This window comes from Notamacropus eugenii, chromosome 1 (genome assembly GCF_028372415.1).
Source record: "Notamacropus eugenii isolate mMacEug1 chromosome 1, mMacEug1.pri_v2, whole genome shotgun sequence".
In the NCBI taxonomy this organism is placed as follows: Eukaryota; Metazoa; Chordata; class Mammalia; order Diprotodontia; family Macropodidae; genus Notamacropus; species Notamacropus eugenii.
Genome location: NC_092872.1, coordinates 291,140,125 through 291,152,190, shown reverse-complemented (window position 1 = coordinate 291,152,190; position 12,066 = coordinate 291,140,125). Strand labels below are relative to the sequence as shown.

The 12,066-nt window shown below is 54.3% G+C and overlaps 1 protein-coding gene across 5 annotated transcripts in view; it reads right to left on the bottom strand.

The window, feature by feature from the left end:
* INPP5A (inositol polyphosphate-5-phosphatase A) overlaps positions 1–12,066 on the bottom strand; it is a 227,238-nt gene that overhangs the window by 3,872 nt on the left and 211,300 nt on the right. For all 5 annotated transcript variants that reach the window (XM_072629126.1, XM_072629123.1, XM_072629124.1 and 2 more), the window contains one exon: positions 2,683–2,794. In XM_072629126.1, coding sequence (XP_072485227.1) covers positions 2,683–2,794 — 112 coding nt within the window. The remainder of the gene's footprint in view (positions 1–2,682; positions 2,795–12,066) is intronic.

The following is a 12,066-nucleotide window of genomic DNA, read 5'->3' as shown; positions in this document are numbered from 1 at the left end:
TCTGTGCCATGGATGATAAACCCCTGACTCGTGTAATTGAAGCGGCTCATCTTTTTGTCATTTTCTCTGTTTAATCTGATTTTGACAGCTTCATGAGAACGGGGAACGGGGGAGTTCTCATATCACTACACAAAGCAATTTGTACACATTAACGACATCTGGAAAGGTGCACCAGCTCACAGGCTCCCTCCTCCACTAGAGTTGAGGTGGTCTTGTGCAGGTCGGCCTTTAGGATGCTCTGGTTTGAGCAGAAATGCTGGAGATTTGTTGTAGGTGTGATCAGTCAAGTCTGACTCAGCAAGACTGGATATAAACAGCAGCATTTATGACGATAAAGTTAAAACTGAATTATCTTTGATGCTGGCATGGAGCTGAAGGTCAGGGTTACTCGACGGTGCCCTAGAGTGGAACAAACCAACCTCATACGGGGCATGCATGAGCACCTTCCAATATCTTGGGCCCACGGAGCCGCCACCATTGCAAGGGGGAGAACATTCGTCAAAAGCAACTTGATAATTTACCCAGGCAGCCGGGAGGGTGCATTTCCGACTGCATAATCTTTCGACAGATAAACAAATCACAGTAGCTAGAGTGGCCACTCCACTGAGCATTCATTACCGTGAGCTCTCAGGCATCCCCACCACCGCCTCGCACTGGGCAACCTTTGGTGTGTTAGGGCCCAGGAAGCAGAACGCAACATGATGGCGAGGTAACCGAGCATGGCATGATCGATGAGGCCCCGTGTCTGTACAATCTGCAATGCCTCGCGCACGAGCGCAGGGCCGGGGGAGGGGCATGGACAACCCTCACCAGGTAGTGCCGGGGCTAATTGGAGTCAGGCAGCCCCAACCCCCCCCAGCACAAGTGCCATAGTGGAGATGCCTCAATCTCTGGAATTAGGACCTTCATCCTCAAGGCCATCTCCCCAGGGCCAGGACTTGTCTCACTCCGAGGCCGGAGCCCAAAGAGGGAAGAGTCTAAGGCTAGATCAGAACTCTGCTCCGGTCTGGCAGGATTGCTCCCCACATCCCATGCAATGCCTCCTTCTGGCCTCCATCCAGGATGGAGGAGGAGGCGTGTTCTGGAGGCTCTCTCTGCAATGAAGAAGCTGGGATGCCGGCAGGCAGCCAGCAGCCCCCAGGCTGCCTCCAGCCAGGACATTACTGCTCTCAAATGCTCACTGAGTGCCGGCATGTCAGACTACTCTGTCCATGATGAATTAAAGTATTTAATTATGATTTTTCAAGGTAGAAGCTGACAAAACCAATCCAGGTATTGATTCTCTGGGAGTGTTTCACGACAAACATTTCCCTCCAGGTTAAAGTGGGGGCCTGAGCAGCCCTGGCAGGCAGAGCAGGAAACCTGTACATTTCCCAGAATTCACTGCATTCCATCATCATGCAATTTTCCAAAACTGACGCTTTGTTTGAAAAAAACATCCTTAGCACCCAAGAATGACTCATTTGCAACTTTTAAAGAAGAGCTTGGAGCTCCAGAGGTGGCCCCTCCCCAGCCATTCAGTCTGAGACACACCGTGCCCATGGGGAGAGGGAGAAAGGAAGAGACAGAGATAGACAGAGAACAGGCTGAGGCTCAAAGACACATGGCACCCTTCCCTCTTCCTAGGGCTTATTTGCACCTGGTCTCCTTGTCTGCTCCCCAGTCTTGGATCATCAGGAACACCATACCACAGATAAGGAACTGAGGTACAAATTGGGACAGTAACTTGCCTAAGATTACATGGGTAGTTAGAGGCAGGGACAGGATTTGCCTTTTCCCTTATTCCACAGATATGGAAGTAAGTAAGGGATGCCCAGGCCAGCTTGGGGCTTTTGCTCCCAAATTCTGCTGCCTGCTTGAGGTTCAGCTTCATGGCATTCATGGGCTTCTCGTTTGAGAGCAGAGTGGAACAGATCCAAAGGAAACAAGGGCCTGTCTGTGGGGGAAGGGGGGCACCCAAACCCCTGCCCCTGTGGGACTTTGTGGGACTGCAGGCCCTGCAGCCACTCCCAGGACAGGATAGAGTCTCTGGGGCCCATTCAGTAACTTTCCATTCCTCCTGGACTGGGTAGGAGACAGCTCCAAGCTTTGAGATCCCCTCATTCCTCAAAAGGGTGCTGACCAACACCAGCCATTGGTTCACTGAGCTAACTATGCCAGGTAGAGGTGGGGCTCCAAGCTCAGGTGAGACCCTGGCCTGCACTTCAGAGCTCCCATCAAGGGAGAGCACTGAGTGACCCACAGTGATGCGGGGTGTGTATGTGTGTGTGATGTGTGTATGTGTGTATGTGTATGGTATGTGTGTGTGTGTTTCTATATCTGATACGTGTTTATATATATACATAGGGTGTGTGTGGTGTATGGGTACCATATTTTTGCACTGCCTCTCCCTTAGAGTATCAGCTCTCCGAGGGCAGGGACTGGCTTGTGTTTGTTTGTAGCGGTGTTTGCACAGAGTCTGACACACCGTGAATATTTCAGAAATGTTCCACTCCCTTACCCATCCTTCATAACTGCTTAGTGATCAGGGTGTGAGTATATGTGTGCGCATTGGTGCCTATCTGTGTGAGTTTGGTATATGCATCCATGTGTGCATTCATGTGTGTTCACTCTCCATCATGTGGGTCCCACCCTGCCCCACCCCGCAGTGGGAGCTGCCAGGAAGGGGATGCCTGTACTCACTCTCAGGATAAGCTCCTTTGCTGACGGGGACATAAGGATCCGGTCACACCATGCCGGACACCGAGTGTTCATGTACTGCTTCCCTTGGCTTGAGTCTTCACTGTACGGATAGCTGGAAGGAGACCAAAGAGGGGGCTGTTAGCGCACCAGGGTCCCACGAGTGGCAGAGCACTCTGTGGTCATGTGGGGATCCGAGGATCCTAAGCCACCTTTGGTCATAGTGCTGCCCCCCAGGGGTAGGGGGCTGTCTAAGCCTGCTCTACAGCATTGCCACCTCATCTCAACCAGACTCATACCCACCCACCCTATATTCAGCAACTATGATCTCCTTCGTTGGGCCAGTCTAAGCTGGTTAGATTTGGCACTTTTATTATGCACCTGCTATGTGCCTGGCCCTGGGAATGGAAAGGTAAAGTACCATCTCTGCCCTCAGGGAGAAAGGATCTAAGAAATTCAGCCCAAGGAAACTGGAGGAGGAGGAGGGGAGGAGGCCTCACAGTCTGGCTGGAGGAGACCCAGAGCCAGGGGGCAGTAAAGAGGACACTCCTGAAGGAATTCAGGCAGGACAGCGATCAGCACAGAGCTGGGCCATCGAGGCAGGATCTGGCCATGTGCAAGGGACAAACTGGCCACTGTGGATGCTCAGATCCCGGACAGGGCAGGGCAGAAAGTAGCTTCCCCAAGTGGCCTCAGGACAGAGGACTGAGGGGGTCATAATGTTTATGCCAGCTTCATGGGAACCAGAATGGGGAAAGGAAACAAGCCCCCAACCCAACACCAGGAGATATCACCCACAGCATCCCTGAAACTCAGAAATGCCACTCAGAAGTTCAAGAACAAAGGGCATGCTCCTGTGCACCTAGAGACACCCTACGGGCAGAGAGAAGGAAGACAGCCCGGTTTGGAGGTCAAATCCTGACACTGTCACCTACTCTGAGCATCTGTGGACAAATCCCTTCTGCTCTCAGTCTCAGTTTCTTCCTCTGTAAAATGAGTCAAACCCCATCTGAACAGGATCTCCCCCACAAGCAGCTGCCCTTTGTCCAGCCTCTGCCGGACAACCTCCTGTGACAGTAAACCCTTCCCACTTCCCTACCAAGGCAGCCCAACCCCCTGCTCTGGGAAGGTGCCAAAATCTGCAGGAAATTTTTAATTAGGGCAACAAGACTAAGGGGGGGGGGGCGGGCGGGCATCCCAGCCCCAGCCAACTAAGGCAAGAAATGAAGAGTGACTCGCTCATAGTCACCCAACTAATAAATGTCAGCATCAGAACTTGAACCTAGGTCCTTGGATGCCTAGTCCAGGGCTCTTTTCACTACAGCACACTGTTCTCCATAGTCATTTATGGGCACTGAAAAATATTTTTGCCAAAGCAGAGAATTCTGAGCAGCCAGCACAGGGAGAAGGGGCTGCTGGTGCCAAGCACCCCACTCCCCACCCACCATGGAAACTTGATCTGCATGGGGAGGAGGGGAAGGGATTGAGCAGATTCAGTCCCGATCAGAGGTTGCCCCAGGACAATCCTAAGAGCACTGACCTGGCTGAGTCATGTCCACAGGATTCTATGGTTTGGTTCTCCTCTCTGGGTTCCGTGAAGGGGGCAGGACAAGCATGGCCCCTGGCTCTAAATTCCTGACACCCTTAATGCTTGTGCAGGGCCTGGCATGTGGTAAATGCTTAAAAAATGGTCCATTCACTTATCCCTCTGCCCATCCACCCATCCCTCCCTCCCTGACCTCAAAGCTGCTTTCAACCCTGCTCACTGCCCCCTCCCAAGTACTCTCTTCTTGGGGATTTTGGGACTCTGCCCTCCGTAGGTTCTTCTACCTTTTTGGCTGCTCCTCCATCTTCTTTGTGTGCTCATTATCCATCTGCCGCCCCTAGTTGTGGCTGTTCCCACAAGACTCTGGCCTGGCCCCTCTTCTCAGCTTTTTATTCTCCATCTCTTTGTGACCTCATTGGTTCCCATGGCTTCAGTCACTACCTACACTCATGACTCTCAGGGCACTGGCTCAGGGCTCAGTGGCTCTCCTGGCTGCCTCTCCCACATCCCGTGAAGGCTGCATGCCCCTAGGTGTGGGTGGGAGGGGCCTGCCCTTATATCCTCCTGCTTGTGCATCCCTTTTCTCTACAATCCACCCTCCACCAAACTAGCAATGTGATCTCCCAAAAGTCCAATGCCTCCCTACTGCTCTGTCTCTAGAAGTACAAGCTCTAATGCTCTTCATGATCCCGACCTGCCTCTCCAGGCTTCCTATCCACTACATGCCTTTATACACACTCACCCAGATGCATCAGCCTTCTGGCTGCCCCTCCAATGTCAAACTCCATTTCCCACTGCCTTGCTTTTGCCTTGGCTATACCCCCCTGCCTGAAGTGCTCTCCTCCCTCAATTCTGTTTCTTAGAATCCCATTTCCATCAAAGCCACTAGGGCCACTTCCTCTAGGAAGCCACCCATTTTTCCCCTCACCCTGCTGGCTGCCAGGGGTGACTCCTCACCAAATGATCTTGTATTATCTTTGCCTGACTACCATGGCTGACTCTGAGCTCCCTGAGGACACAAGCTGTTCCCCTTTGTGTTCAGAATAGAGTGACTGGCTCAGCAAATACTTGTGACCAACATGCAGAGAACCTTGCTTTGTATACCCCAGGAAGGACAGAACCAGCTGTGGGAAGGACCAGACTGTCTGTGGGAAGGACCAGACCAGCTATGAGGACTACCTTAGAATCCTTGTGGCTACTCAGGAACATATAGAACCTGTCCCAGGTTTCTAAGTCTGCCATGCATCTGCTTAATTCTGGCAGGATCAGATTTGGGGGCCTCTCCAAGGGGCTGCGAGTACCTGACAGACACAGGCAGAATGTCTTTCAATGTGCAGTGAAGCACAGTGCTGACCAGAAATGTCGCTGAAGCACCTACTATGTACAGGCAAGGAGAGGCAAAAGTGGTTCCTGGCCTCACGGAACTCCCAGTCCAATGGGGGGGACACTACACCCACACAAGATACACAAAGTGCAGATGGAAGGCCCTAGAATTGGAGCATAGGGGAGGATCTTGAGAATGTGGTGGGGACAGAGCTGGACAAGGTCTGGCAAGTCCGACCCTGCCCCTCCCCATTTAACAGAGGAGGAGACTAGGGGAACTCCAAGGCAGGGGCTGTCCTGTGTCAAGCAGCACTAGCTGGTTCACAGCCTCTGCAGGTCCATCTCAGGGATGCAGGGGAGGAGGGGTGGTGACAGGGTTTCTAGAGGGGAGCATCAGCCACTTGGCGCTGCCCACCAAGAGGTGGTCTTGCCCACCAACGTTCCTGGTCTTGTACATCTCATCAAGCCCGACCCCCCTCATTCTCAACACCAGCCGGGAGAACTCAATTTGCCGCTCCACTGCCACGAGCAAGGATGGCTTAATTTGGAGCGCGTGCAAGCCATGATCATGCTGGAGGCGTCCAGGTGCTCCTCGATGCAGCTCCAGCCTGCGATGGAGGCGAGCAGGGGCTGAGGGCCCTTGGTTCCCCCAGGTGCATCCAAGGCGCCTGGGTCATGAGGAGCTGGGGCTCAGATGGAACCCACCTTCTGGACACAAATTCACGCACAGAAGCTGGACACTGACCTGGAGAGTGCCCGTTGTCCTCTGGATGCCCAAGTTGGTAGTAAGCAGCACTCAGCCTCCTCTGCCTAGTCATGGGACTTGAACGCAGCCCACCCCCTGTACCTGCCAGCCTTGACACCCTAGACAAACACCTGCTCCAACCCCCTACCCCAACTTTCCCAAAATGCTGAGAGTCATGGGACTTCACTCTGAGGCATGCCATCTAGCCATCCAAAAGTCAGAACCATGCACATTTCTGGGAATCTTCCAGGGCTGTTTTCAGCAGGATCTCACCCCATCCTGATGTCTGGGCTAAAGGCAGTGACTCTGTGCTTGGGACCCATAGGAGAATGGGTACCAGAGACCCTCTTTAAACCTTTCCCCACAGCAGGAACCCATCCCCTTCACACTTCTTGGTCGCCCCTGCTCTGGCATACTGGTCCCCAATGGGAGGTTTTGGAGGTGGCGGTCAGGGCCCATTTTCAGCGGAGATCAGCCAAATCATGCCACTTGGTTTGCCCGGTGAAGCAGATGGAGGCCAGGAAGCTGCTCCATTACACCCTTTGTCGAGGGTTTCCTGGGCATGAAGCCCTGCGCTGGGGACTGCCAGGAAAGGAAGCAGGTCAAGTATGGCCAATTCCTGACCTCTGTCAGGGTCTCCAGGGTACAGTAAGAAGACAAGCAGAACTCTGAACCAAGGTGAGCAAGGAGGCACCATGGACAAGGTGACACTGAAGCTAGGCCCTCAGAACTGAGGGAAGCGAGAGAGTTGGGGTGCTACATGGAGGGGGACCTGTGTGAGCAAAGGTGGTGAGGCAAGAGATATCAGAGCTCAGTTGGGGAGCTCTAGGCACAGGAGAGAAGTCCATCAGTCCCCATGCCAGCCACCATCAGTGGGTACTATTCACTGGCTGAAAGCAGAACATGGGGTTCAGGTCTTGGCTCTTCTCCTGGGCCTCAGGCTCCTCAACCAGGGGGAGTGATCTGTTATTCTCTACTGGTCCCTCTGACTTTAGAGGCTGTGTCGAAGGCCGCCTTCACCAGCTCTAATAAACTCAGGGCTCAGCAGCAATCCCAGCTACATGTGAGTCTCAGGTGCCTTCTGGGGGTAGTAATCTCTGAGCAGTTAACGGGGAGCCAGGCAGCTGTAAGTGGGGCTCCCGGAGCCAGGGGGGTAGCTACAGTGAGGAAGGAAGGCAGGACTTTCCCTGCCTGACCCGGAGAGGCAGGGGAGGGACATGGGCATGAAGTCCTGGCAGCGCCAAGATGGAAGCGCCAAAGGCAAGCTTATTTCTTGCCCAGTCTTGGGAGGAGGGAACGACCTTGCCTCTGGCGGCCAGGCTGTGGGGGGACTCGGAATGAGGACGGAAGTGGGACGGAAGCGGGAGCATGCGTCATTCCCAAGGCCATTAAGACGAAGACATCAATGGGAACAGAAAGGTCACAGGCCCAGGGGGAGCTGAGACCGAGGAGAATGGTATTCTGCACAGGCTGCTAAGGCAGACGGGACAGACCAGCTGAAAGAAAGTTGCTCCTGGGTGGAGGGGAGGGAGGGGGGTGACCCAGGACAGAGAGATGCCAGAGACCCGAAAATATGTCCGGCCAGGAAGCTGCCTGACAGCCTACGGCCGATAAACACCCCAAGTCCCTTTAAGAGAATGATTAATATGGGAGATTACGGTGTGCGGACTTATCTGAAAGCAAACCCAGCAGGTGGGTGTGTGCCAGCTAACGTCTGCGCCTATCTTGCTGGGCGGCAGCTCCCAGAGTAATCGCCATCATTAATGGGGAACGGTGATAAACTGAACAATTGCCCACCTGTAACTGGGCTCCCACAAGGACCCAGGAACTTTCCTGATTGTGACTACCGCCCAGTGCCTCGGGCGGTCTTCCCCAAAGCCTGTTTGCTTGTGGACAGAGTCGCTGCCCAGGCTATGCAGACAAAGCTTGTCTTTAGAATTCCAAGGGCTAGGGTTGCCATGGCCTCGTGCGAGGTGGGGAAAACACAAAAAGCTTGTCTGTCCTGGGACGTGGACGTCTCGTCTGGATGGCAACTGCCCAGTGTGGTTTGGAAAAGGGGGAAGAGGGCCTCCTGTGAGGAGAAAGGGGCCAGAGCTTCCTGGGGTCTCACACTCAGTTGGCAGCTTCAGGGAGAGAAGGGAGAGAAGCCCCCTGGGCCAATCAGGACCAGGGCAGCACCCCGGCTGCATGGCGGAGGTCATGGGCAATTCCCACAGGGATGCCTGGGAAATGAGGGAGATCCCCCTTCCCAGCCTCAACTGCCCACTTTGATTGGCATAATTAACAGTGACAGTGTCACTTGGCTAGATGGTGACAGGGATGCGTGATGTTGGCCTCAAGTTAACACTTGGACAGTGTTGGCGTGTTGATCCATCACAATCAGGCTGTGCAAAGTCGCTTCTGGTTCTGGCCCTGAGCTCGGCTTCTGGGTTCTAGCACACTGGGCAATGACTCAATGCTTTGAAAAGCAAACCCAATGGGGTCGAGTGATCCAGCTGGGGCTGGAATGGTTGGGGTGGCCACAGGGGCTTCAGAAGGAGAGTCAGCACCCAAAGACTGGCCCAGAGGGGAGCCGTCACTGGAGAAGGGAACAGCCATTTACAGGGCAGTCATCTCGTGGGGAGCTTGGCTCTTTCTGCTATGCCTGGAGAATCTGGGGAGATGCTGGCTTCCCAAGACACACAGACTCGGAGAAGCTGCCCGCGTCCCCTGGGGACCCTGGTATCCCTCATCCCTGGGTGACTGCTGCCAGCCTGGCTGCTGGAGACAGAAGGGATAGGTCACCATAACCAGACCTGGCCTAGCCTTCATGAGAGAGGTCTGACTGGATAGTATCCTCCGAGTCCTGATTCTCAGGAGGGTCATTTTCTAGTACAAGGAGGCAGAGGAAGAAGAGGAAGAGAGAGAAAGAAGAGGGAGAAGGCCGCAGGGGGCTTCTGACAGGGGCTCTCTCTGCCCATCCACTTATCTCCTTCTAGGCTAAATCCAATCATTCTCCCAGGCAGGTCACTGAGAGGCACTAAGGGGGTGAGGGGCTCCTTTTGCCCCTGGATCTCAGGGCATCAGAAGACCTCAGGGTTCAGAGTCGAGACTGTCAAAGCAGGGCTCACTCGGAGACAGTGAAGGAGATGCAAGTTCCTTCCAATAGCCAACTTCCCATGTCAGAGCATCCCAAGCACTGCTACCACTGTGAGCCTTATCTCCTCCTCTTTTGCCAATTACAATTAGTGCCCCCCAGGAAGGGCTGACTCCGGGGCCTGGCGTGGGCCCTGACTGACATCTCCCCCTGCCCCCTGACTCTGGGCCCTGGCCCTGGCCCTGACTGTCCACATTACTGCCCCCTCCACCCCCGCAGCTGACTCCTGGACCCTCACTGACCACGTGACACCCTCCCCCACCCCCCATTCTAGGCCCTGACTGGCCACATGCCTCTGTTGGAGGACTCTGTGAGTGGGGGGAGGAGGAAAGCTCTTTCTCCCCTCCCTGACTTTGCTGGTACCAACCCCCCTGGGGCATGGGGACTGTCCTACCCACTCTGACCATACCCTCAGCCTGGGTTGCTCTCTGAGCATCCCCTCAGTGGAAGTGGCTCCTCCAGCCCTGGCATCACCTTCCTGACTCTGCTGTAGGGAGCTAGGTACCCCAGACCTCCCAGCCCATGTTCGAGGCCAGTGCCCCCACCACCTCTTTTCACTGCGGCCCAGAGTGTGGAGCCGGCTCACCTCATCCAGATGCATTAAGTAGCCTGACACCCTGCTTGGGTTCTGGCTCTCCAATGGGTTGCAAAGGTCATGGGGCCGCTACAGTGGGGAGCCAAAGGCCCAAGGGGCATAGAGGATTAACACTTAAGATGAAAGCAAAGCTGGACCTGAAAAATCAAGCCAACTCTTGTGCACTTTAAAGACTGCAAATTGAGTTTTGGAAAGGCATGAGCAAACTGTAATGGCAGCAGTGCCCAGGCTGGTTGGGGCCAGCTCTTGCACCAATAAAAACTGACCCATTTCTTTAAATAACCGGAGCTTCTTGGGGTCCCACATTCAGTTGGCAGCATCAGGAAGAAAAGGGAGAGGAGCCCCCTGCGCCAGTCAGGACCAGGGCAGCACCCCAGCTGCATGGCGGAGGTCATGGGCAATTCCCACAGGGATGCCTGGGAAATGAGGGAGTTCCTCCTTCCCAGCCTCAACTGCCCACTTTGATCGGTGCCATCTCCTCACTGCCTGGCTAGACTAGAGTCCCTGGGCGAGGCCAGCTCTGCCTGCCTCCTGTGGCATACTGGCTGAGAAAGTCTCAAGCAACTCTTACCCCCCTCCCCGCAAGAAACAAAGAGACAGAAACAAACAGAGAAAGAAAAAGAAACAGGAGAGAGACAGAAGGAGGGAGAGAGAGACAGAGAAGGAGGGAGAGACAGAGGAGAGAGAGAGACAGAAGAAGAGAGACAAAGATAGAGAAGGAAGGAAAGAGAGAAGGAGAGAGAGACAGAGAAGGAGGGAGGAAGACAGGAGCACATCTCACAGTGTACATACCATTCTGCCCCAGGCGTCCCCTACTTCTCTGCTGGGCCTACCCAATATGCTCTCTGACCACCTGAAATGACCTTGCCACCCTATGGGGTGCAGCCTGGCCTAGCTGTTGCAGGACATTTCCACTCTCCCTGCTTTAAAAATATCAGACGATACCACTGCTAGAAGGGAACAGAAAGTCTGCTGCCCACTCATGAGCCCCATGGCTAGTCACTGGATGCCTCCACCAGAGCCCGGTGGGGTGATGCTGGTGGTGAGAGGCTTAGGGGCCAGCAGTCACCTCACCTCTTTCTGTTTCTGGCATCATCTTGGGGCTCCTGGGCTATGGAAGCTGGAGTCAGTGAGATCTTTACCTGGCAGAAACTATGGCCCTTACTGGAATGGTTATTTAAAATAGACCATTTTGAGCCTGTAACATGCCCTGGCTAGGACTTCCTGGAGAAGACTCAAGGGGCCAAGGGAGGGGGAAAGGATGGGCAGAGGGATGTGGTGGTGCCACTGAGCTCCAAGCACTTCAGGAGGGGTCATGGGCTGGTCTGGAGAGCAAGGCAGGGTACAGCCCCCACCCCCCACCCCTGGCTGGCCTCCGTCATAGGCTTAACCAAAGTGACTGATGGAGAAGGCGCACAGACTGGAAGGAGAGCCAGCCATAACACCCACTCCTCGGGCAGGAAGGATACTTTTGCATGGGAATTGCCTCCCCTTAGTTCCTAGGTCTCATCTGCCCCAGAGTTAAGGCCCGCCAAGTGCTGGACACAAGTAGAAAGTCTGGGTATAAAAGCCACAGGCAGGGTGGTACAGTGGCCAGAGTGTTGGTTCTGGAGATAAGACAACCTGAGTTCAAATCTGGCCTCAGGCACTTAGCTGCAGGACTCTGGGCAAGGTTCTTAACCACTATCTGCCTTGGTTTCCTCAAGTGTAAAATGAGCTAATAGCCCTCCCGGGGCTGGTGAGAGTATCAGTGAGATGATATTTGTGAAGTGCTCAGCATAGTGTCTGGAACGGAGCAGGCTTTAGAGTCAACTATGCCCTCACTGGCCAAAGTCCCCTCACACCTCTGCCACAGGACAGGCCTCCCAGCTCTGGAACATAGACGCACCTTTCCCATATGGGACTCTCAGTGGATCTCCTCTGAGACATCTCTCATCAGGCCCTTCTTCAAGCTGATCATCTTCCTCCGAAACTCTCTGGTTTACTTGCCTGCCCCTAAGTCTCTACCTCCCCAGTTCCTGCAGAGGAGTGGCACATGACTC